The sequence below is a fragment of the Hyperoodon ampullatus genome (assembly GCF_949752795.1).
Source record: "Hyperoodon ampullatus genome assembly, chromosome: 11".
NCBI lineage: Eukaryota > Metazoa > Chordata > Mammalia > Artiodactyla > Ziphiidae > Hyperoodon > Hyperoodon ampullatus.
The window spans coordinates 54,536,695-54,561,768 of record NC_136924.1 but is presented as its reverse complement, the minus strand read 5'-3'; the positions used below and the strand labels follow the sequence as shown (position 1 = coordinate 54,561,768).

Sequence of the window (25,074 nt, the reverse complement as noted above, 5' to 3'; positions counted from 1 at the left end):
ATCTTAACTCTGAATTCTCACACTGACATTCAAATTTAGTCATATTCTGGATCACTGGATTTGAAAAAGTTTTTGTTTAATTCTGTGCTAGATATCGCTCAACTAGGTGAGAAATACAGGTAATGTGAACTTGATTTCTAAGATAGCTCTAATTCTGGGTGTCGTTTGGATATACATGGGAGAGAAATCCTATTGGGTGGCGGGTCTTGCAGTGTGAGCACAAAAGATAGAGCAGGTCAGGAAGGGTCGAGATGGTGGAGTCAGTAGTGTTGAAGCGTTATCCTGAATCTTTGGATGTAATTTGGATTGTCAGTTTAGAGCAGAGAAAAAGAAGGCCAAACTTTAGAAAGTTAGTGGGTAGTCTATACTTACAAATGGCATGAAGGCACAGACAAGAGCTGAATCTGAATAGATTACCCAAGCTGGGCATGGAGATTATGAGCAGAGTATGTTCTCATACTGGTCAGCAGTTTCTTGTGATCAATTATATAACATCTAGGATATCTCTGTTCTAGTTTCTCTGTAATTAATTCCCTTTCTCCTGACTCTGCAAATCTCCAGCCACTACCCCTCTTCACTTTCCATTAATGACCCTATTTAAATATTTAGTGAAAAAATAAAAGCCATTAGATGAGAACTGCTTCCTTCCTAACACCAAATCTATGGACTTCATGCATGTTTGATGAAGTAAACCCTCTCCTGCCTTTGGCCATGCTCTGCTTCTGCTCTGAGACCCAACTGCTCTCAGAGACACCATTTCTGCAGTTTCCTCTTATTCCTCCTGCAATTTCTCCCCCTCTACTAGTTTATTGTCAACAGTTTACAAACATCCTCCAGTCACTTTAATAATAAAACAACAAAAAATAAACTCTAAGACATCAAAGAAAGAACAGTAAAGATGGAGAGGGAGTTGATCTAGTGTTGGGATCCCACAGAAAAATTACAGGTTTTGGTAAATCTAGATACTTAGGGAAGTTTATCATTTCAGAACGTACATTTTTTTTAACACCTTTATTGGAGTATAGTTGCTGAACGTACATTTTTGAGTAGGCATGAAACTTTGTGAATGGAGCGGGTTAAAACACTTGGATATTTGTTAGGCATCAGAAGAGACTTCACCTGATTTTTTTCTTGCATTCCAAAGAAAGTACTGAAGGCAATGAGAAACCACAGTATTGTCTCTGAGTTCATCCTCCTCGGGCTGTCTGCTGACCCCCAAATCCAGGCTCTGCTCTTTGTGCTGTTCTTTGTTATCTATATCCTGACCCTTATGGGGAACCTGATGATGCTGCTGGTGATAAGGGTGGATTCCCAGCTCCACAACCCCATGTACTTTTTCCTGGGACAATTGTCCTTCCTGGATCTCTGCCACTCTTCTGTCACTGTGCCCAAGCTGTTGGAGAACCTCCTGTCTGAGAAGAAAACCATCTCAGTAGAAGGCTGCACGGCTCAGGTCTTCTTTGTGTTTGCCACCGGAGGCACTGAATCCTGCCTACTTGCTGTCATGGCCTATGACCGCTATGTTGCCATCAGTTCTCCTCTGCTGTATGGCCAGATGATGAACAGAAAGCTGTGTATGGGGCTGGTGTGGGGCTCATGGGGCTTGGCTTTTATGGATGCTCTCATCAATATCCTTGTAGCTCTCAATTTAGACTTCTGTGAGGCTCAAAACATTCACCACTTCAGCTGTGAGCTGCCCTCTCTCTATCCTTTGTCTTGTTCCGATGTGTCTGCAGGTTTTACTGCCTTGCTCTGCTCCAGCCTCCTGCATTTCTTTGGAAATTTCCTCTTGATATTTTTCTCCTATGTTTGCATTTTTTTCACCATCCTGAGCATCAGCTCAACTAAAGGCAGAAGCAAGGCCTCCCACCTCACTGCAGTGAGCTTCTTTTATGGCTCAGGTTTACTCCGCTATCTCATGCCAAATTCAGGATCCACTCAAGAGTTAATCTTCTCCTTGCAGTATAGTGTGATCACCCCCATGCTGAATCCTCTCATCTACAGCCTGAAGAACAAGGAGGTGAAGGCAGCTGTGAGAAAAATGTTGAGAAAATGTTTCTAGTGTTTCAAATCATAGATTAAAAAATCAGAATGATGAGGAAATTGGGTAGAATTGCAATAAATAATGCCTGCATATTAAGGAGAATTCTCTGATATAAGGATCTGCACGATGCCATACCTCTTTTCTTGAAAATACTTAAGAAAAGTTGAAGTTATTTTCTGGAATGATACCAGTTCAGTCCTAATCAGAGGAAGGTGGATAGATAAACATTTTATCTAGCAATTTTTCTTGCAAAAATATTTAATTTATTACACACCATATGGTAGACATTGTTATTGCCTGCTTAGGCTATCTTTACCATTCTTCCAGTAACTAAACTCCATGTGTTCAATGTGGTCCCAGAGAGACTGTTAACCAGTGTTAACAGTGTCCCCAAATCCTCCCCCTCCCCTTCTCATTAGTCACTCATTCTTCCTGGCACAGTGGCTGGTACAGGAGTGAGCACATGGTCAATGCTGGACCATTCACTCTCTTAGGATATTTGAAATTGTTTATTTGACCTACATGTGTCCAATAGATACCACAAATAAAACATTTGTTTATCATTCTTCAAACCACTTACATAGTGACCCACCATCTCCAGCTGTGAGGGGGCCCCATAACAAGAGAAGATTCCCTGGCTTGTACACACTGCTGGACAAATAGCCTCTGCCACTGAGCTCTAGTGGTGCTGCAGAAAAGGCAGAATGTGAGCAAATCAACAACAGAGCCAAGTACTGTACAGGGCCTTTGATAAACACCAGGAAGAAACCAAAGGGCTTTTCAACAAAGGCCCTTTAGATCTTGAAACACAATTAGAGCACTAGTGAGAAGGAGACTTAGGTGAGGTATATGGATTAAAATTATCATGGTCAAAAGTTAATTATTATTTCTTTCTGAAATTACCTTTTAGTTTTTACTTACTTACAAACTGTCAACTGTCATCCTCCCCTTCACTTTGCGCTCTGCAGGAGTAGAGAATATAAGCTCAAAGAGAGCAACGGCATTTTCTGGCATCTTCACTACTTTTTCAAGAATATTAAAGTAGTTTCAAACATGCTTGTTGCACAATAAATATATTTTGAATGTATGAATCATGAGCAAGAAACAGAGAATATATCTAGGATGAATTCTCACCAGAGGGCCAAAGCAGTTTGAAATAATTCTGTGAGTAAAATAGCCTATTATGTGAGTGCCAGTCTTTTCCTTCCTGGTGAGCCTAGTTCTGGTCCATGGATTCACAAAGAGTGTGGCCATGGCTGGCAAGGTGGTGGTTATGCAAAGGTTCAACAACATTTTCATTCACCAAGGCTGATCTGCTGTTGCCACTGGTGAAAATTATTTTGCTAAAGGTCACACACAAATTTTGTTAGATATATTATCAGATACCTTCCACTGTTTGTTTCTATTGTGAATTTACAATCCAATTACATTTACTACTTCATTATTTCTAGGAATGCTGTAGTATTTTGTATACAGATCTTGTATCTTGTTGAACTTGTATCTTGTCGAACTATCTTCCTAGTTCTAATGGCTTGTTCATATATACCGTTGGATTTTTTAAATTACATTTTAATTATTTTATCTTACATAAAGGGAAACAATTTTTTTCTTTTTCTATGCAATTTTTGTATATCTCATTTTTATGCACTATACATCATTAGTGCAGTGGCCAGGGCCTCTACTACAAGCATCTTTCTATTGGGATCAGTAAGAAAGCTTCTAATATTTCAGCATTAAGGATGATTGTTCTGTTTCTGATCAATACCTTTAACTTATTATAAGAGTTCTCTTCTAACAATATTTTCCTAAGAATTGGTGTGAAATTTTATCAAGTGCTTTTACTATTTCTATTGAGGATCAGGACTTTTTCTCTTTTATTTACTAATGTGTAGTGTCCATCACATAATAAGCATGCAATAAATACATGTTGAATAAAAAATAAATTTATTGAAATAATCATATGGCTTTTATTGTTTTTTTTAATAATAAATTATATCAACAGGTGCTCTGGTGTTGAAGAATTGTTACATTCCTGAAATCACCCTACTTAGGTAGAGTGGTAAAAACTGAATTAACTTTTGCCAATATTCAACTTAGGAATTTCCTGTTGATGCTCATAAGTGAGATAGTATAATTTTTTTCTTGCTTTCATCTGGCATATTCTTTTTTTTTAAAACATCTTTATTAGAGTATAATTGCTTTACAATGGTGTGTCAGTTTCTGCTTTATAACAAAGTGAATCAGTTATACATATACATATGTCCCCGTATCTCTTTCCTCTTGCATCTCCCTCCCTCCCACCCTCCCTATCCCACCCCTCTAGGTGGTCACAAAGCACCGAGCTGATCTCCCTGTGCTATGCGGCTGCTTCCCACTAGCTATCTATTTTATGTTTGGTAGTGTATATGTCCATGCCACTCTCTCACTTTTTTTTCTTGCTCATTGCAGCTCAAGGTTTGTCAATTTTGTGTCATTTATTGCTCTTGCTGGAGAGCTGGAACTGGAAATGCCATATGGTAATCTCAGTTTCTGTGTGACGTATACAGCTCGTTCTCATGTGGAGAACTATTCAAAATCTTGTCAATTGATTGCACAGTGGAAATCATTATGATTTGTATATAAATCCTAGGTAACTTTTTTTTTTAAGATGTTGGGGGTAGGAGTTTATTAATTAATTTATTTTTGCTGTGTTGGGTCTTTGTTTCTGTGCAAGGGCTTTCTCTAGTTGTGGCAAGCGGGAGCCACTCTTCATCACGGTGCGCGGGCCTCTCACTATCGCAGCCTCTCTTGTTGCGGAGCACAGGGTCCAGACGCGCAGGCTCAGTAGTTGTGGCTCACGGGCCTAGTTGCTCCGCGGCATGTGGGATCCTCCCAGACCAGGGCTCAAACCCGTGTCCCCTGCATTAGCAGGCAGACTCTCAACCACTGCGCCACCAGAGAAGCCCAATCCTAGGTAATTTTTACTGCAGTCTAACTTATGTAATAATACTGTGGATTTCCAGGTTTGTTTAGTAAAGCTTTGCAAAATAAAACCTAACAAAGCACTTCCCTTATCCCACCACAGAGCATATGAGGTATCTAACTGAGCAAGGAGCAGCACATAAACCAAAATCAGGACACATTTAAAAAAAATAGGTGATGGTTGTCTTTGGTACCTCTCACTTTATACTTTCCCCCTAATGCCAAGTGCCCCTCATAGAGTAAGGGACTTCAAACTAATACAGACCATTTAAAAACCTGTGTCTTGGTTACATAGATTGGCTTGTATTCCAAAAGCAGTGTCATTTATTCATTCATGTTTTTCACTATTACATTCTGAGCAACACATGGATTATATATTATGCTTGGTACCCTTTGTCTAATTCTGAAATGAACTCTTCTCAGGGAATTTTTCTTTAGGCAGGAGCCAACTAATTTTCTCCACATAATGGCTGTTAATATCTAGAAACAAACCTATTATGTTATGTTCCCAAAGCTGTTTATTTTAAATTTTGAAATAGATTTTGAAGAAATAAATCAATAATGGTGATATTTCTGCCACAGTAAAAATGGAAATTTTAAAATAATTTTAAAAGCAGTTTATTGAGGTGTGATTGACAAAGAAAAAGCTATACATATTTAATTTATATGACTTGATGAATTTGAAGATGAGTGGACATCTGTGAAACCATCAAAACAATCAATGCATAAACATATCCATCACCACCAAAACTTTCCTCCACCCTCTTTATTATTATTGCGATTTTTTGTTTGTGACAATAACACTTAAGGGCTAACCTCTTAACCAGTTTTTAAGTATACAATACAGCATTATTAACTGTAGTCACTATGCTGTACAGGAGATCTCTAGAACTTACTAATGTTGTATAATTAACTTCATACTCTTTGACTAATACCTCCCTCTTACCCCTTCCTCCCAGACTCTGACAACCCCATTCTACTCTCTGCTTTTATGAGTTTGGCTGTTTTAGATTCCTCATGTAAGTGGTATCATGTAGTATTTTTCCTTCTTTGCCTGGCTTATTTCACTAAGTATGTAGTCCTCCAGCTTCATCCATGTTGTTGCAAATGGCAGGATTTCCTTTTTTTAAGTCTGAATAATATTTTATGTATTTATGGCCTTTTCTTTATCCATTAATCTGTTGATTGACACTTAGATTGTTACCATGTCTTGGCTACTGTGAATAATGTTGCAATGCAGAAGTACAGATATCTGTACAGATATCTCTTCAAGATCTAGATTTCAGTTCCTTTGGAAATATACCCAAATGATTGCTGGATTATGTGGTAGTTGTATTTTTAATATTTTGAGGAACTTCCATACTATTTTCCTAAGTGACTACCAAGTTACATTCCTACCAACAGCATGCCAGGTTTCCCCTTTTCTCCACATCTTCACCAACAATTACTTATTGTTTTTTGATAATAGCCATCCTAACTGGTATGAGGTGATATCTCCTTGTGATTTATATTTGTATTTCACTAATGAGTAGTGATGTTGAACACCTTTACATGTACCTATTGGCCATTTGTATGTCTTCTTTAGAAAAATGTCAATTCAGATCCTTTGTTCATTTTTTAATCAGATGATGATGATAATTATTTGCTAATGAGTTGTAAGAGTTCCCTATATATGTTGGATATCAACCCTTTAACAGATCTATGGTTTGCAAATATTTTCTCCCATTCCTTAGGTTGCCTTCTCATTTTATTGATTGTTTCCTTTGCTGTGCAGAGCTTTTTAGTTTGATATAGTCTCACTTAGTCTATTTTTGTTGTTATTTCCTGTGCCTTTGATGTCATATTCAAGAAAACATTGACAAGACCAATAATAAGAAGCTTTCCCCAGTGTTTTCTTCTACTAGTATTATAGTTTCAGGTCTTACATTTAAACTTTTAACACATTTTGCATTAATTTTTGTGTACGGTATAAGATAAGTATCCAATTTCATTGTTTTTCATGTGGATATATAGTTTTACCAATACCACTTATTGAAGAGACTGTCCTTTCTCCATTGCGTACTCTTGGCACTCTTGTTGGAGATTGACTTTGCATGCATGAGTTTATTTCTGGGCTCTCTATTCTGTCCTATTTGTGTGTATGTTTGTTTTTTCTGCCAGTACCTTACTGTTTTTATTATTCTAACTTTGTAATATATTTTGAAATGGGGGTGTGTGATGCATCCAGCTTTCTTCTTGCTCAAAATTGCTTCAGCTATTTAGGGTATTTCTGTGGTTTCATATGGATTTTAGAATTGTTTTTTCTGTTTCTGTGAAAAATGCCATTGGTATTTTGAAAGGGATTGTGTTGACTCTGTAGATCACTTTGGTTAGCATGGACATTTAAAAAATATTATTTCTTCCAATCCATGAAGACAGAATATCTTTCCATTTATGTGTGTCTTCTTAAGTTTCCTTCATCAAAGTCAGAGTTTTTACTATAAAGATCTTTAATCTCCTTGGTTAAATTTATTCCTAGGTATTTTATTCTTTTTGGTGCTATTGTAAGTGGGATTGTTTTCTTAATTTCTTTTTTAGCTAGTTAGTTGTTAGTGTATAGAAATATAATGTTTTTCTATATTGATTTCATATCCTACAACTTTACTGAATTTATTTATTAATTCTAAAAGTTTTTTGTTGTACTTAGGGTTTTCTATATATAACATTGTATTATATAACAATAGAGACAATTTAAATCCTTCCATTCCAATTTGGATGCCTTTTATTTCATTTTCTTGCCTAACTGCTCTGGCTAGGACTTCTAATATTATATTGAGTAAGACTGGCAAGAGTGGGCATCCTTGTCTTACTCTGATCTTAGAGGGATAGTTTTCGGTTTTTCATCACTGAGTGTGATATTAGCTGTGGGTTTGTCATATATGATCTTTATTATGTTGAGGTATGTTCCCTCAACACTTTGCTGAGAATTTTTTTTATCATAAATGATGTTGAATTTTGTCAAATGCTTTTTCTGCATCCATTGAAATTATCATGTGGTTTTCATCCTTCATTCTGTTAATGTGGTGTATCAGATTAATTGATTTGTGTGTGTTGAGCCATCCATGCATCCCAAGAATAAATCCACTTGACCATGGTGAATAATCCTTTTAGTGTACTGTTGAATTCAATTTGCTAATATTTTGTTGAGGATATTTATGTCTATGTTCATCAGGGATCTTGGCCTGTAATTTTCTTTTCTTGTGGTGCCTCTGTTTGGCTTTGGAATCAGGGTAACGCTGGACTCATAAAATGAACTTGAAAGTGTTCCCTCTTCTATTATTTGGAAGTGTTTAAGAAGGATTGGTATTAATTCTTCTTTAAATATTTGGTAGGATTTGCCAGTGTGTGTTGGCTCTGAAATCATACAAAAACAAGCCTCATCCCTGGCTACAGTGAACCCTTACTTGAGTTCCCTTCCAAGTTGCTTTGTTCTGGGGTGATCTCAGGATGAGCCCTGGGAGCCCCCATGAACAATGTTGCCATACACAAGAATGAAAGAGGAAGAATTTAAGAAAGTATCTCCTTTGTCCTGATGCCAAATTACTGTAAATAAATGTCCAGATATTGTCCACAGTTTATCACTTTACATTATTAGTATTGAATCCATCATAAATGTTAACTTTTAATATGATTTTCTATTTCTTGCTTACAATGGTATTCTCAATATTGACTTCACAAGCTAAACAGTTTTATCACTTGATCTGAAAGTGCTACAAACCAGTGTACCACTGAGAATTCAGGTAATTGGGTTTTATTCCTCACCTGGGCTTGGAAACTCAGCTATTTAGTCAATGAATGGATAAAAGGATAGGTTTCTGAGTCTTCAATGAGGAACTAAATTAACTAGTGTTGAATTAGAGCATCAAAGGCCAGGATGGGCCTCTAGATTGAGGCCAGGGTATTGAATAGTTATATTGAGACTCAGGTGAAGTCTAGAATATCAAGATAGTGTGGGAATATATACACAAGTCTTAAAGTGTGAGGATAGAGTTTAGATGACCATGTGGGACCTTAAAACCTGCCAGAATGGCTAAGACAGGTGCGGTGACTACATATATTATTGGATATATTGGTTTTAGGGTGAGCATGGTGTATCTACCCAGAGCATTGTTCTATTACTGGGAACAGCTTCTTATGACTCATTGTGATCATAGCATTGCCTACAAAAACCCACCTAAAATATCACTGGGCATGATAATCTAGGCTACCACTTTTTAAAAAATTTATTATAATTGTATTAATGTATTTTAAAATTAAATGATAACATGATGCCACTAAATAAAACGAGAGAAATTTAAAACAAGAAAATTCCAAAGCAATCTAATTCCACATTCAGTCTCTAAATTCCTTCATGTCATATTGTCCTCCTACCCCCTAATGGTTTCTTACACTTCACCTTGGCCTCTATTCCCATGACTGAACACTTAATTTTATCATTATCATGCTTTTATAATTTCTTGTGTGCATGTGGGCATGCTCACAGACATACACATGCATAACCAATGAATTCGTTTACACTTTATGGAAAACAAATGGAAGCAATCAAATGTAAATTCCCTTAACTTCTTGTACTCTTGACCTTCCCTCCTTGACATGGAATAGACAAAGTGCCTCTGGTCCTAACTAAGTCCTTTTCATCTAGATTTAATGCTCTGTTTCTCAAGTAATTCACTCCTGAAATTTTTTTCTCCATATTTCTCTAATATCAGCAAACTTTCCTTTTCAAATGTATCACTCTGAACCACATAAAAATACTCTAGCTCAAAAACAGATTATAGGGGCTTCCCAGGTGGCGCAGTGGTTGAGAGTCCGCCTGCTGATGCAGGGGACACGGGTTCGTGCCCCGGTCCGGGAAGATCCCACATGCTGCGGAGCGGCTGGGCCCGTGAGCCATGGCCGCTGAGCCTGCGGGTCCGGAGCCTGTGCTCCGCAGCGGGAGAGGCCACAACAGTGAGAGGCCCGCGTACCACAAAAAAAAAAAAAAAAAAAAAAAAACAGATTATAATAAAAAATAGTAATATAGTTGATTTAAAACATCAATGGTACGATGATGACCAGGAAGTGAGCTTTTAAATATCTGAATGTGGATTGTGAGACAGTAATGAAAAAACATTTATGCAGAATAAGATCTAGGTGCTGGGGTAACTGAGAGGCATTAAAGGACTTTTGATGGATCTTCTTTTTTTGTTTTCCGGAGAGAACACTTCTCTATATGGCAATGAAAAACTACAGTGCTGTCAGTGAGTTCATTCTCCTTGGACTATCTATTGACCCCCATACTCAGCCTGTACTCTTCGTGCTGTTCCTTCTGATTTACCTCCTCACTCTGATGGGAAATTTCTTAATGCTGCTGATGATTAGGGCTGATTTTTACCTCCACATACCCATGTACTTCTTTTTGAGATGACTCTCCTTTCTGGACCTTTGCCACTCATCTGTCACAGTCCCCAAGATGCTGGAAAATGTACTTTCTGAAAGTAAAACCATCTTTGTAGAGAGCTGCCTGGCTCAGGCCTTCTTTGTTTGCCACCAGGGGCACTGAGGCATGTCTGCTGGCTGTGATGGCCTATGACCACTATGTAGCCATCAGCTCCCCTCTGCTCTGTGGCCAGGTGATGAACAACCAGCTCTGTATTGGGCTGATGTGGGGCTCCTGGGGCCTGGCCTTTGTTGATGCTCTCATCAACATCCTCCTGGCTGTCAATTTAGACTATTGTGAGGACCAAACTATTCCCCACTTCAGCTGTGAGCTGTCTTTCTTCCATCTTTCTTGCTTTGATACCTCCACCAGTTTCACACTCCTGCTCTGCTCTTCTGTCTTGCATCTCTTTGGAGCCTTCATTATGATTGTTTCTTCCTATGACCACATTGTCTGCACTATCCAAAGCATCAGCTCCACCTCAGGCAGAAGCAAGGCCTTCTCTACCTGCTCTTTCCACCTCACTACTATTATTTTGTTCTATGGCTCAGGTTTCCTCAGCTATTTCTTGCCAACCTCAGGCTCTACTCTGGAGATGATCTTCTCCTTGCAGTACAGTGTGATTACTCCCATGCTGAATCCCGTCTTCTATAGCCTACAGAACAAAGAGGTGAAGGCAGTTATGGGAAGAATGTTTAGAAAATATTTTCATTCTCTCTTGTAGTGTACACAAAATGATAATGAAAGAGGAGCTGAACTATTGTGCTACATGATCAAACAATGGACCTTAAGGAGAGTTTCTTGATTGTCCATGCTGCCAGATATTACAGGGAACATAGTGGCATTTATTTCCTCAGAAATACTTCTGAAAAGGACAGAAAACTCTTATTTTAGGATGATTCAGGTTCAGTCTTATTTGGAAAAGGAGAAATGAATCACATAACCCTCTTTCTCAAGGGATAATTTTATTAAAATGTTGATTTATTATTCATATTATGTGGACATCTATTGCTATTGTTGCTTATTACTTCTTCATGCTTCTTCATATAATTACACTTCAAGTCCACAGGAAGACTGATTTTCTCAAATTTACACATCCATAAAGTGAGGTGATCCTATAACCCACGATAGACTAACCATTTTACCCTTTCTCCCGACAGTGCATTGAGGCAAGGTGTGAAACGAAGACCCAAGTGAGGTTATTTAGAATCCTTCTCTAGGAAATTCAGATATTGAGCAGGAAGAAACAACAACAACAGCAACAAAAAACCCATCATTCAGAATAAAGTCAATCTGACCGTAGTGCCTAAAGAGACCACGAAACCCTGTTCCCCTGGCAATTGTCCTTTCTGAGGTCGTATTTTTAATAGAGATGGTAATAATAGCTAATTTGTTACATTTCTTAACTCATGTCACAAAATGCGCTAAGTTCCTGGGATAGACAGGATGGCCTCCTGAAGATGATCTCCTAATCCCTGGAACTTGTGAATATGTTATGTGACAAAAGGGGCTGGGCAGATGAATAAGGTTATAGACCTTAAAAGGGGTCGAGTAATATAGATTATCCAGGTGGGCTCAATCTAATCACATGAATCCTTAAAAGCAGGGAAACTTCTCCAGCTGTAGGCAGTTATGATGAGGCAGAAAGGGAAGGTCAGAGATAATATAAGCATGAGAAAGACTCAACCCACCATTGCTGGTGTGGGTCCATGAGCCAGAGATTGTGGGTGGCCTCTAGAAGCTGAAAACAACCCCCAGCCAAGAGCCAGCAAAGAAATAGGAACTTTAGTCCATGGAATTCATGGAACTGAATTCTGCCAACAACCTGAATGGTGTCTCTCCTAGATCCACCAGGTAAGACCTACTGACTTGACTTTGGTCTTGTGTGACCCAGGGCAAAAAATCAGTTGAGTGCACCCATATTTCTAACCTTAAGAACTATCAGAAAATGTATTTGTGTCATTTGAAGCCACTAAATTTGTGGTAATTTGTTATGGCAGCAATAGAAAACGAATATAGTACCTTTTATTATCCTACTTAGTTATCTCAACAGATATATGAGATAGGTTTATTGTTAGCTTTCCTTTACTGATGAGGAAATGAGACTCAGGATGTTTGTATGCTGTCCAGCAATTCATAGCAAGGAAATGGTGGAGCTGGAATTTTAACCCATGCAGTTTGAATCAAGTCCACACTCTCAATCACTGTAGTGCTGCTTCCATTAAGTCTATGAGGCTCGCAAATACTTTCTATAATTATATTTGCTATTGGATTCAGTTGCTTACAAAGAATGGTAATTAATACCACTAATACCAAAGGTGAGGTTCAAGCAACAGAACTTTGGTGAAATGCAAAGTATTCAGATTTAGATATTTAGTTAAGATTTGGGAAAAGATAGTAATCGCTATGCTGCCCTTCCTCTTCTATTTTGTGAACTATCCTTTTTTCCAAAAATGTGTTTTCTCTCTTTAATCAGGTTATTTGCAGTCAGTCTCTGTTTTTTTCAAAGAAAAATGATTGGTTTTGAAATTGGAACTGGGAGATTGATTTGTAGGCAACAAATATCAGGGAAGTGAGGATACGTAGAATTCGTGATTGTGCTAAGACACGCACAATGAAGTGAGCCGTCTGTCCGTCGTTACTGCTCATCATATGTAATTGCCACTCTTAAGATCCATTGCCTGAGACCATGGACACTGTGCTAATAAGCCTTTCAGTAAGAGGTAGTTGCTAAAATTAAGCAAGTACAAGAGAAAGAGGAATGCCAACACCACAGTGTCTTCTGTTGTCAAGACAATTATTTCATTTCTTGATTTTTAAATTTTTAATTTTTATACAATTTTTAAAGGTTACTTACCATTTACAGTTATTACAAAATATTGGCTATATTCCCTATGTTGTACAATATATCCTTGAGCCTATCATACACCTAATAGTTGCATCTCCCACTCCCCCACCTTTATGTTACCCCTCCCCCCCACTGGTAACCACTAGTTTGTTCTCTGTGAGTCTGCTTTTTTGTTGTTATATTTTTTAGATTCCACATATAAGTGATATCGTACAGTATTTGTCTTTCTCTGTCTCAGTTATTTCACTTAGCATAATGCCCTCCAAGTCCATCCATGTTGCTACAAATGGCAAAATTTTGTTCTTTTTTATGGCTTAGTATTCCATATTGTGTGTGTGTGTGTGCGTGTGTGTGTAACACATCTTCTTTATCCATTCATCTGTTGATGAACACAAGTTATTTTCATGTCTTGGCAATTGTAAATAATGCTGCTATGAACATTAGGGTGCATGTATCTTTTCAAATTAGTGTTTTTGTTTTTTTTGGGCTGTATACTCAGGAGTGGAATTGCTTGGTCATATGGTAGTTCTATTTTTAGTTTTTTTGAGAAACCCTCATATTGGTTTCCACAGTAATTGGTTGTGCCAATTTACAGTTCCACAGACAGTGTACAAGGGTTCCCTTTTCTACACATCCTTGTCAGCGTTTGTTATCTGTAGACTTTTTGATGATAGCCATTCTGACAGGTGTGAGGTGATATCTTCTTGTGGTTTTGATTTGCACTTCCCTGATGATTAGTGATGTCAAGCATCTTTTCATGTGCCTGTTGGCCATCTGAATGTCTTCTTTGAAAAAATGTCTATTTAGTTCTTCTGCACATTTTTAAATCAGGTTGTTGGGGAAAAAGTGTTTGCAAATGGTATGACTGACAAGGGATTAATATTCAACATATATAAACAGCTCATACAACACAACATGTAAAAAACATTTCTTGATTTTTGACCTTAGGGTTCAGAATGAAATTCAGTGACTTTCTTTCCCTGTGCTGAAAGAATGCCTGTCCTTTTATAGATGTAGAGCAGAGACTATTCAAAAATAACTCAGAGACTGACTCAGTGACTTCACTACAGCAGCAGGTTGCTTATCAGAGAAATGGATGTTGACCAGGGAATTACATCATCTCAGCATCATAGAATATCAGAATAGTGACATCATGGACTTGGAGGACCTGGAGAACCAAGAACCTCCAACCTCTCTAAAACCACCATGTTTCCCTTGCCTCAGCATACTGTGACTCCCTAATGGAATAAAGCTAGTTACTCCTCATAGCCTATATTCTTCCCTGTTGCTTTGTTGAGGCCCAGGATTCAAAACCAACATGGCCTGAAAGATGAGACCAGAATGAGAAAAGGAAAGAATTACATGTTGGAAAAAATATAGTAACAGATGAATTTTTATCTCCAATAATCTAGAGAATATTTCTGGGGATAAATTTTATTTTTTTCTTAACAAATGAGAGTAAATTTAATTTCTATGTAGTGTTGTTTTTTGAACCATTTTTACTTATCTATATTCTTTTATTCAGACATCATTTTACATGAACACCTGAATGGGATCACATCATACAATCTGTTTCCTGTTTTTTTTTTTTTTTTGGCTTGCCATCCTTTCCACATTTTCTCCTACTTATTCTCCACTCAAGGTAACCCATGTTAATCACAGAGTGTATATCTTTCTTAGCTTTCTCTGGGTTTATATAGTCACATTCAAACTTATACACATATACGTATATGTATACATATAGAAGTTTTCCACCTCTGTTTAAAAACTGTATAAATACACACTTTTTATTCTGTTTGCTTTTCATTCTTTAATAATTTATAAAACGTACTACACTTCAAATGCCATAGCTCTAATTTATTTTTCTGTGTGTCAGCATAAAATTCTACTTGTGAATGTGCCATAGTTTCTAAACCATTCCCCTATGTTTAGGCTCACTCTGCTTCCATTTTTTAACCACTGCAAAAATGCTACAGTAAACATTTTTGAGTACATAACATGAAATTTACATGTCTTTATGTCTTTGGGATTGATTCCCAGAAATAGACTTGTAAAGTGTATGTATTTTTCTAATTTTAATTGATGTCAACAAATTGTTTTCTGGGTATGCTATAACACCTCACATCTCCACCAGCAAAGAGTGCCCTTTAACCCCTACTGAGCCTGCAATGTGTTATAGTTTATTACATAGTGCTATTTCATTTTTATTTCAATTTGCATTCCTCTGCCACTAGGCAATATTAACATCTTTTCACATATTAGTTGGTCCTTTGCATTTGATCTTTTGTGAAGATTATATCCACAGCTCATTTTTTTTCAGCTTGTTTGCTGTTTTTTTTTTTTTTTTTTTTGCGGTACATGGGCCTTTTAATTTAATTTTATTTTATTTTATTTTTTGCTATACGCGGGCCTCTCACTGTTGCGGCCTCTCCCGTTGCGGAGCACAGGCTCCGGACGCGCAGGCTCAGCAGCCATGGCTCACGGGCCCAGCCGCTCCGCGGCATGTGGGATCCTCCCAGACCAGGGCACGAACCCGTGTCCCCTGCATCAGCAGGCGGACTCTCAACCACTGCGCCACCAGGGAAGCCCGCATGGGCCTTTTTAGATACAACATCAAAGACAGGATTAATGAGAGAAATAATTGATAAACCAGACTTCATTGAAATTTAAAACTTCTTCTCTGTGAACAATGTCAAGAGAATGAGAAGATAGGTCATGGATTGGGAGAAAATATTTGCAAAATGCACATCAGAAAGAGTACTGTTATCCAAAATATACAAAGAAATCCCTATAACTCAACAATAAAAAAAAAATGGGCCAAATACTTTGACACTTTGCAAAGAAGATATACAGATAGAAAATAAGCACATGATGAGGTGTTCTTCATCGTATGTCATCAGGGAAATGCAAATTAAAACAAAAATAAGAAACCATTGGACACCCTTTAGAGTTGGCAAAATCTAAAATACTCACAATACCAAATACTGGTAGGGATGTGGGGCAACAGGAATTCTCATTCACTACTGGTGGGAATGTAAAATGGGATTGTCACTTTGGAAGACAGTTTGATATTTCTTATAAAACTAAAAATACTCTTACCATAATCTAGCAATCATGCTCCTTGGTATTTACTCAAAGGAGTTAAATACTTATGTCCATACAAAAACCTGCTCATGGATGTTTATAGCAGCTTTATTAACAATTCCCCAAATATGGAAGTAATCAAGATGTCCTTCAGTAGGGAAATGAATAAATTGTGGTACATCCAAACAATGGAATATTACTCAGTGCTAAAAAAAAAAATAGCTAGCAAGTCATGAGAAGACATGAAGAAACCTTAAATGCATATTACTAAGTGAACAAAACCAAACTGGAAAAGCTACATACTTTGATTCCAAATGTATGACATTCTGGAAAAGGCAAAACTGTGGAGAACAGTATAAAGGTCAGTGATTGCCAGGGACGAGGGTAGGGGAGGGATGAATAGGTAGAATACAGAGGATTTTTAGGGCAGTGAAACTACTTTGTATAATACAGATGGATACATGTCATTATGCATTTGTCCAAATCCATGGAATCTACAACACCAAGAGTAAACCTTAAGGTAAACTGTGTACTTTGGTTGTTTATGATGTGTCATTGTAGGTTCATCAGTTGTAACATTTGTATAAATGTGGTGGGTGATATTGATAGTGGAGGAGGCTATGCATGAGTGGGGGTGGAGATAAATGGAAAATCTCTGTATCTTCCTCTCAATTTTGCTGTGAACCTGAAAATACGCTAAAATATAAAGTCACAAAAGTTATTGAAATAAAGAATAAATAAGTTAAAAAATAGTCTATGTTCAAGTGTTGGAAGTCTCAATATTGTGAAGATATTAATAGTCCCCAAAGTAATAAACTGAATCTTCACCCTAAGAATGTTTTATTAATAAACAAAAGAAGAAAACAAGGATACTTTACTGTGAAATAATTATGCTATCTTCTCAATTTTGATATAAAATAGTTACAACCTTAAAATTGTAATTAAAAACCAATAACAACAACAACGTGCTTGGAACACGCTGTCTTTTGAAATATTTTCCCCTAAAATCAAAAAGAAAAATTAAATTTATTTTTAAGAAATATGCTCATGTCTTATCATCAAAACAAGAGGGAAATATAATTTAAAAGATAAAGGAAGATGATATAATTAATCAGGAGTAAGAGATAAAGCAGGGGTTTTTGGTGCTTCGCTCACAACTCCTCAGATTTTACCTTCTTAACATTGAGGTACAGGTTGTCCTGACAGAGCCCACATTTGATCTAACATGTGTCAGAAACAAATGCTAGAATAAAATAGAAATTAAAATATTTTGAATACTCTGAGAGGCGAAGAAAGTACCTTACTTCAGTAACAATCCCAGGGACTGGGACTACCACTATTGCAAATGTTTACTCTTTCTAAGACAGCAATATTTTAAATATCACTTTCTGAGAGATGCATCCATGTGTATATATGGCTTTGGCCCAACAAATATGGCAAAACATAGGGCCAAAATTACTTCTTGACAGATTATTTTTCTCATTTGTGTCTTAGTAAACAAGTCATGTCTTTCAGGCAACAACCAAAGAGTGACTGGTATCCTGGTTACCATAAAAGCAAAATTTGCTCCATCTGCTTACCTTCCCCCAGGCCCCTGTATGTCTCTGTTATGGTCTTTGACAATGATAATGTAGTTCTAATCAAACAATGAATAGAGTTTATTCAGTTTGCTTGAAATAACTTATCTGGTGCTAGCACAATTGTTTCTTCTCATAATATTTTAGGTGTTTGGCTGATGCTCTGATAATCTTATGGGTTTTATTAATTCTTTACAGTATTCAACAGTGGAGCCTATGAGAGATTAAATCAGCTTCTGAAGTTCAGAAATTCCACTGGATTTCATCTTAGGATACAGCTGCTAGACTTTACCTGAAACCACAGTCTTGTACAAATCCTACCCTATTCTGGATATAATGGATTCCCCTCACTTCCTTACTGATTTCTCCTGAGAGCTTTCTCCTTTAAATTATATACATATGAACACCCCTCTCAGTTTCTGGTTCTCAGGATCCCAACCTAAGACACTATCTAACCCTCAATCAATCTTTCCAACCCCACCAGAGGGCAAGTTTTTACCCGATGGGTGAGTTAGGGAGAAGAAGCATTGCTCAACCCCACCTTTCTCCTCTTTCCCATTTGTCCATAGAGAAGGTACACGCTAGTTTATTCCCTTGGTCATGTGATAAAATTAGTGGAGCAAGTTCACCCTGTTGAGACATGTATGTTAACCTGTGCTGTCTATGGTGGGATGCATAAATAAGCCTAATTCAGGGGAAGTGGTAGCTACTTACAACTCAGTAGAGCATGTATGTGTGTGTGTTCCTTATGGTCAGTCAATGGGATGTCAAGCTCACTGAGTTATTCCTGAGTTTGCAAATGTTTTTGTCTGTGATTAGGCCATCCATATTTACTAGTATTTACTAATTGTTGTTTATGTAAATTAGTCTCCTGTCCTTCCACAGAGACTGAGAGCTAGGAGTACTATCTTCTTCAATGTTTACATTTCAAAGAGATAGTTCTCAGGACCTCGAGAAAGACAGGCAAGAAGCTGAGAGAAGATTTACATTCATTTTAAAGAGGCAGAGAAAGAATTTACGATTTCAAATTTTTTAAAGCAAATGCTCTAAGAAAAGGGAGATCAGGGCCAGCAAATGCTCTAAAAAAAGGGAGGTCAGGGACCTATATTCAGGAAAAACCTATTTAAGGTTTAGTCAAGCTGACTAAGGTTTAGTCAAAAACCTATTTAAGGTTTAGTCATTAAGATTATATTTGTCAACACACACATACATGCATATAAGAAAACTTCTAAGATAATGAGGTCAAAAATTTGCTTCTGGCTGAACTCCAAGGAATTCAAGGAATCAACTCAGCTGTATCCTGGGCTTGCATGATCAGGTACCCACCCACTGGCTATTTAAATCTAGGCGTTCTTCTGAATGGTTAGATCTGAGGAGGCTTTATTTGCATAATACCCTTGGGAAACTATTTAGAGCAATAAGAGAAAATAGTGAAAAACAACTGTGTAATTGGTTTTGAAATGGTCTGAGTAGTTGCTCAAATATTTATATGCTGAGAATCAGAACTTTTCAAAATTGTATTTCTATGTACTTTTCTTAGGATTCAGAGCAGCCCAAGTTTATAAGAATCTAAAAAAGGATTTTGAAATCTTAGCCAGGGAGACTCCTGGCATATACACTAATATACTTTTTTTTCCCCCCTAATACTGTCATGTAGATAGACAAGAGCTTTTCTTCAGAGAAAAGAGTTGTTGCTCTTTTCCACCTGCATGGTTTATTGAGACATTCTGTTAACAGGTCAGAGCACCTAGAGGGTTCTCTCCACTGGGGAAGAGGAGAGCTAGGTCTGCCTTGATATCTCCTGGGCCATTTATCTCTACTCTTCATCTCTTCCTCTCTGTGTCTCCTTTGCTCTGTACTTTGAGCTTTCCTGCAACTCTGCTCTTACAGTGAGATCATCCTTCCCCCATCCATCTCCGTCTCTCCCTCTTTGATCTGGTTTTTATTTCTCTATTTACTAACATGCTCTGATCTGCCCTCAAAATTAACTCTTGTCCTTTCCTTGAGAATATTGAGGGATTAAAACTAAGGCAATGAATAACAAATAAGTCTATCATAACCAACGTATGCTGAGCACTGCACATAAGTTATATAAATAACTTCTTAAAACCATGTAAGAGAGGTGTTACTATATGCCATTTTATGGATCAGAAAATTGAGATAAGGAAGGCTTAAAGACTTTCCAAAGATCATACAACTAGTAAGAAACAGAACTAGGACTTGATGACTTGACCCCAGGTATGTCTCAGGCCATAGGAAGAGACACAGGAGAGGTTCCGAAAAACAAAATCTATTGTACTCACAGGCACTAGAAACAGTAGGCATGGCACACCACACAGGGCCATGTGGGGAAGCACCAGCACTGATGAGGAGGCAGAAGGGGAGAGAGAGAGAGAGCATGGCCTAGGACCTTTACTGGGGTTTTCACTAGAAGGCAAGGTAGGGCAGGAACAGTTTGGAACTGGCTAGGTTGAATAATTTTGGGAGGCTCTGTGCTATAGGGGTGGTCCCTATTTGCCTGGTACCTGGCTCTGGGATGGTTAAGGCAGACAAATATTGTTTCCTGGCTTGTAAGGGCTACATAGAGGAGATATGGCTGTGAATTGGTTAGTGTGTATATTAAAGGCATTCTCCCTGCTAATATCTTTGCTATCTCTAAGAATTAGCTATCCCTGGTGAGAGGCAGACTCCACAGCCAGAAAGTTTAAGATGTCAAAATATCACATTATACAAAAAATTAAAAATATAAACAATACACTGAGCCAGCTCCTTACTGGCAGTTCTCAAAGCATATTTTACAAGCCAATTAAACATCTTTGTCACTGAATCTGAATGAATTCTGCCAACTTGTCTACTGATTGGTTCATTGGATTATGTTCACAGGTTAATTTGGACTTGGTAGCTAACAAGGGCTTGATTGCTGGGTGAAGAAACAATAGGAGAAAAGTCTCCGTCTCCCTTAAGTAATTAATTGCATCAGCCATAAGACAGGAAGGCCAGAATGAACCAGCTGAGTCAACAAGTTTGAATAGTGATCTTGAGGCTGAGTTTGTGTCTCAGTGTCAGGTCAGAGCAAGTGAATCTGGGCAAGTTCGAGGTTAGCATAAGTTAGCTAAATCTGGTATGAGAACAGAGAATGTAGCAAGGTCTGAATATAACACTCTTAAATAGGACTTAATTATGGATCTGTAGAGGGGAATAAGTAATCATGACTCATTGAGACAGGTGCCTTTCCACAGTAGAACATCTGGGGTATCTCTGGACTAACTTCCTTGTGCTCTAATTTCTTTTTTTTTTTTTTTTTTTTTTTTTTTGCTATACGCGGGCCTCTCACTGCTGTGGCCTCTCCCATTGCGGAGCCCAGGCTCCGGACGCGCAGGCTCAGCGGCCATGGCTCACGGGCCTAGCCGCTCCGCGGCATGTGGGATCTTCCCGGACCGGGGCACAAACCCGTGTCCCCTGCATTGGCAGGCGGACTCTCAACCACTGCGCCACCAGGGAAGCCCCTCTAATTTCTAAATTTTAAAACTTTAACATATTTTTAAATGTTTTAACATCATGTGACTTTTCTAGGAGAAGAAGAAAAAATAACCCCCAAAATTCTCATCTTAATTAGTACCAAGTCTCTGGTTTCCTTGTGTCCCTCCATCCAAGGATGTTTTCCTTCACACATTCAGCCAGCACCTTCAAAAACCTCAATTTCAAACACTCTCCTACCACAGTCACCTCTCTGTCTGATTCATTTAATTTAGTGTTCCTACACCAACCATTTTTCACATGCATTGAGAACACTAATCCTTTATGTCGACCACATTTCCATTTCATACCACTCATATCCTTACTTCTCTCATTACACAGGCAAGATTCATTCATTTAATCACCAGGGAAATTTCTTAACTCCATAACCCATCTCTCCTTTTATTACATCACATGTCTGACATAAATGCAATGACTGACTCTCCACATATACCAAACATGAGAAAAATCACATAAGAGTGACCACTGGACTCAAATTTATAACCAAAAATCTGGACTATACTTCACCACTGCAACTAATCCAAAGTAGTTATTTCAAACACCAGTCTCCCCCTGCATACCCCCACTGATGACTTTACCTTTCACCTTATTGACAATATAGAGGCTATAAATAAGAAACTCCCTTCCCTTCCAGATACAAAAACTTCCCTGTATCTTTCTCCACACTTTTTGCTTTCCTTCCTCTAACAATGGATCAAGCATCCCTATTCCCAAGGTAAACTCCTCCACTTATTCTCTGGCTCCTATTGACATTCCCCTTTCAATAAATTCAGCCCTTCCATCTACATTAGCAACTTCTCTCTGCATCTGCAAATGCTGTAATCTATCATCTATCTAAATATTTTATTAGACTGAGCAGCATCAGCTTGATCTAGAGTTGAGGGTGTAGAATATAAGAAAATAAAATATACTGTTGAGTCTAGAGAGTTAGTGAAGGTGGTTCAAAACTTGAACTTGGATCCCAGAGTCAAGAAATAACGTGTATAGAGAAAGGATTTAAGGCCCAGAGGAAACAGGCAAAAAATGAGGTTCGAAATGCTAATTTTATTCCAAGGGAAAGTTTCTTCTTTTTGAGAAACACAGCACCATCACCAAGTTCACCATCCTCAGGCTATCTGCTGACCCCCACATCCAGGCTCTGTGTTTTGTGCTATTCCTTGGGGTTTACTTCCTAACCCTGATGAAGAATCTGGTGATGCTGCTGGTGATCAGTGCTGATTCCCTTTTCAATGTACCTATGTACTTCTTCCTAGAACAACTCTCCTTCCTTGACGTCTGCTACTTCTCAGTCTCAGTGCCCAAGTTGCTGGAAAATCTCTTGTCTAAAAAGAAAGCAATCTCAGTAGCGGGTTGCGTGGCCCACATCTCCTTCGTTTCCGCCTCTGAGGGCACTGAATCTTTCCTGTTCCTAGCAACGGCCCATGACCACTATGTTGACATTTGTCATTCTCTGTTATTCAGTCAGGTGATGAGAAACCACCTGTGTGTGGGACTGCTGTTGGCCTAGTGGGGCCTGGGCTTTCTGGATGATCACATCAATATCTTTGGAGCTGGCAATTTAGAGTTCTGTGAGACCCACACTGTCTCCTATTGCAGTTGTGAGCTGCCCTCCCTCTTCCCTCTAGCCTGCTCCACCAATCTCACTGTCCTGGCCTGGTCTTATGTCACACATAGCCTTGGAACTGTCCTCCTCATTTTCTTCTCCTATGCTCGCATTGTGTCCACGATTCTGAGCATCAACTCCACCACAAGCAAAAACAAGGATTTCTCTGCCTGTTCCTCCTACCTCACTGTAGTATCTTGTCTAAGTCTTAGATTTTCACTTGAGCAACTGGGTAAAAATGGTGGCATCAGTTACTAAAATCAGCATGATTGGGGGAAATGCACAATAGAAGGGTGAAAATTAAGGATTTGATTTTTTGTTAGTTTGGCTAGTTGCATTTTGGCTAAACTGCTTAAGATGCTTATTAGACATTAAAGTAGAATGTCAAGTTGTACATATTATCTTGACATTCTGGGGAGAGGTCAGGGCTAATATTTGGCGTATATGTGGTATTTAGTGATATAAGATTAACATAGAACATCTAAGGAAAATGAAGTGAAGAGGAGGTCCTGGGAATGAGATCTGGAGCAGTCCAGCATTTCTAGTTCAAGTTGAGAATGACTCAGCAAGAGAAACAGGAGCAGCAGCCATTAAATAAGTAAGGAAATCAGGAAATTTTTGTGTCACAAAATCCAAGGAAAGAGAATGCTACAAGGAGGATAGAGAGGTCAGGTGTGTTGGATGCCACTGAAAATTCAAATAAGAAGAAAGAAAAATTACCATTGGGTTTTGCAACATTTGTTTTAAAGGGGTTGACAGTATTGACAAGAGAAGTTTCAACTAGCTGGAATAAGATGAGGAGAGAATGGCAAGTGAAAAAGTACAAAGAGCAACCATAGATAAATTTACTGAGAAGTTTTGCTGTGAAGGAGATTGAGAAAATGGAGCAGTAGGTTTAAGGAAAGTCAAGGGGTTTTTTTGTTTGTTTTTTCTTCTTGCTTTTGATTTTGTTTTGTTTTTAAGAGGAGATACTAAAGCTTGTTTAGGTGTTTGTGGAAGTGGTCACATAGGTAATATAATGTCAAGATTTGGACCAGGATGGAGGCAAAGAAACTTTAGCTGATGGAAGAGAGTTCCTGAGGAAGTTCAAACAGAGGCTGGATGGTCACTTATGGGACATGTTGTATGGGACTCATGCATCAGATTGGAGATTGAAATAAAATGATCCATGTGATCCTTTATGCTCCATAGAATCCTGTGATTCTAAAAGTAAGGCTTATTTGTTTGCATATATGTGAGAGAGTGTGGGTAGGAGTATATGTGCACGTAAGTGCACATTGAGGTCGAGTTTTGTCAAACCCGAGGAAGCCCCAGGCTGGTCTCTGGCTAGCAGAAGGGTTTATAGGCCCTCAGTGTCCACCCCATATCCTCCCCTTTCTCTGGACCACAATAGAGGCAGAAGTGCCAGGGGTCCAGATAACTGGCTACTCCTGTTTCCCCATGAGTACTGATTAGTCCCCAGCTCCCTGGGGCCCTCATTACTCCCTCTCACTCTTTAAGAACCAGCCTGGCATATGGGTACCAAGTAGAGAGACAGAAAAATGATACAAGTCACACCCTCCAGGAGACCTCCTTAGAACCAAAAGTGATAAAGGAGGAAGAAGAAGGAAGAAAAGGAGGATGGCTAAAGCTTCTTAATAGGTACTGACTCAAACCAGAGCCCATGCATACCAACACTTTAGGCTTTATCCAAAACTAAACACAAAGTGACTATTTAACTGCATTAAACACAGTTTTCAACTGGTTGGGAAAGAAAACCAGCTTTTCCTGAAGTCTAACTGAGTTCTTTGAGCACTGCACATCATTCACTCTCAAAGTGACACAGAAGGCAACGACTCAGGTCTCCATGTTAGAGCGCGACTCAACAGTCCTTCTTGGTCCTTCCCATCCCACGAGATGTGAGGAATCTTACTAGGGTCCAAACCTTTCATTGCACAGCAGAGAGAACTAAGTTCAAGAAGA

The 25,074-nt window shown here is 38.3% G+C and overlaps 1 protein-coding gene and 2 pseudogenes across 3 annotated transcripts; all 3 read left to right on the top strand.

The window, feature by feature from the left end:
• Positions 1 to 1,159: 1,159 nt before the first annotated feature.
• On the top strand, positions 1,160 to 2,062 carry LOC307060308 (olfactory receptor 8S1-like; the record flags this gene model as incomplete). The annotated part of the gene is made up of 1 exon (XM_079714792.1): positions 1,160 to 2,062. The coding sequence occupies one exon, from the start codon at positions 1,160 to 1,162 to the stop codon at positions 2,060 to 2,062; it is 903 nt and encodes a 300-aa protein (XP_079570918.1).
• Positions 2,063 to 10,256: 8,194 nt separating this feature from the next.
• On the top strand, positions 10,257 to 11,187 carry LOC307060409 (olfactory receptor 8S1-like; annotated as a pseudogene). Its single transcript has one exon. The product of its transcript is annotated as an olfactory receptor 8S1-like (transcript).
• Positions 11,188 to 20,315: 9,128 nt separating this feature from the next.
• Positions 20,316 to 23,370, top strand: LOC307060408 (olfactory receptor 8S1-like; annotated as a pseudogene). Its single transcript has 2 exons — positions 20,316 to 20,411; positions 22,564 to 23,370. The product of its transcript is annotated as an olfactory receptor 8S1-like (transcript).
• Positions 23,371 to 25,074: the final 1,704 nt, after the last annotated feature.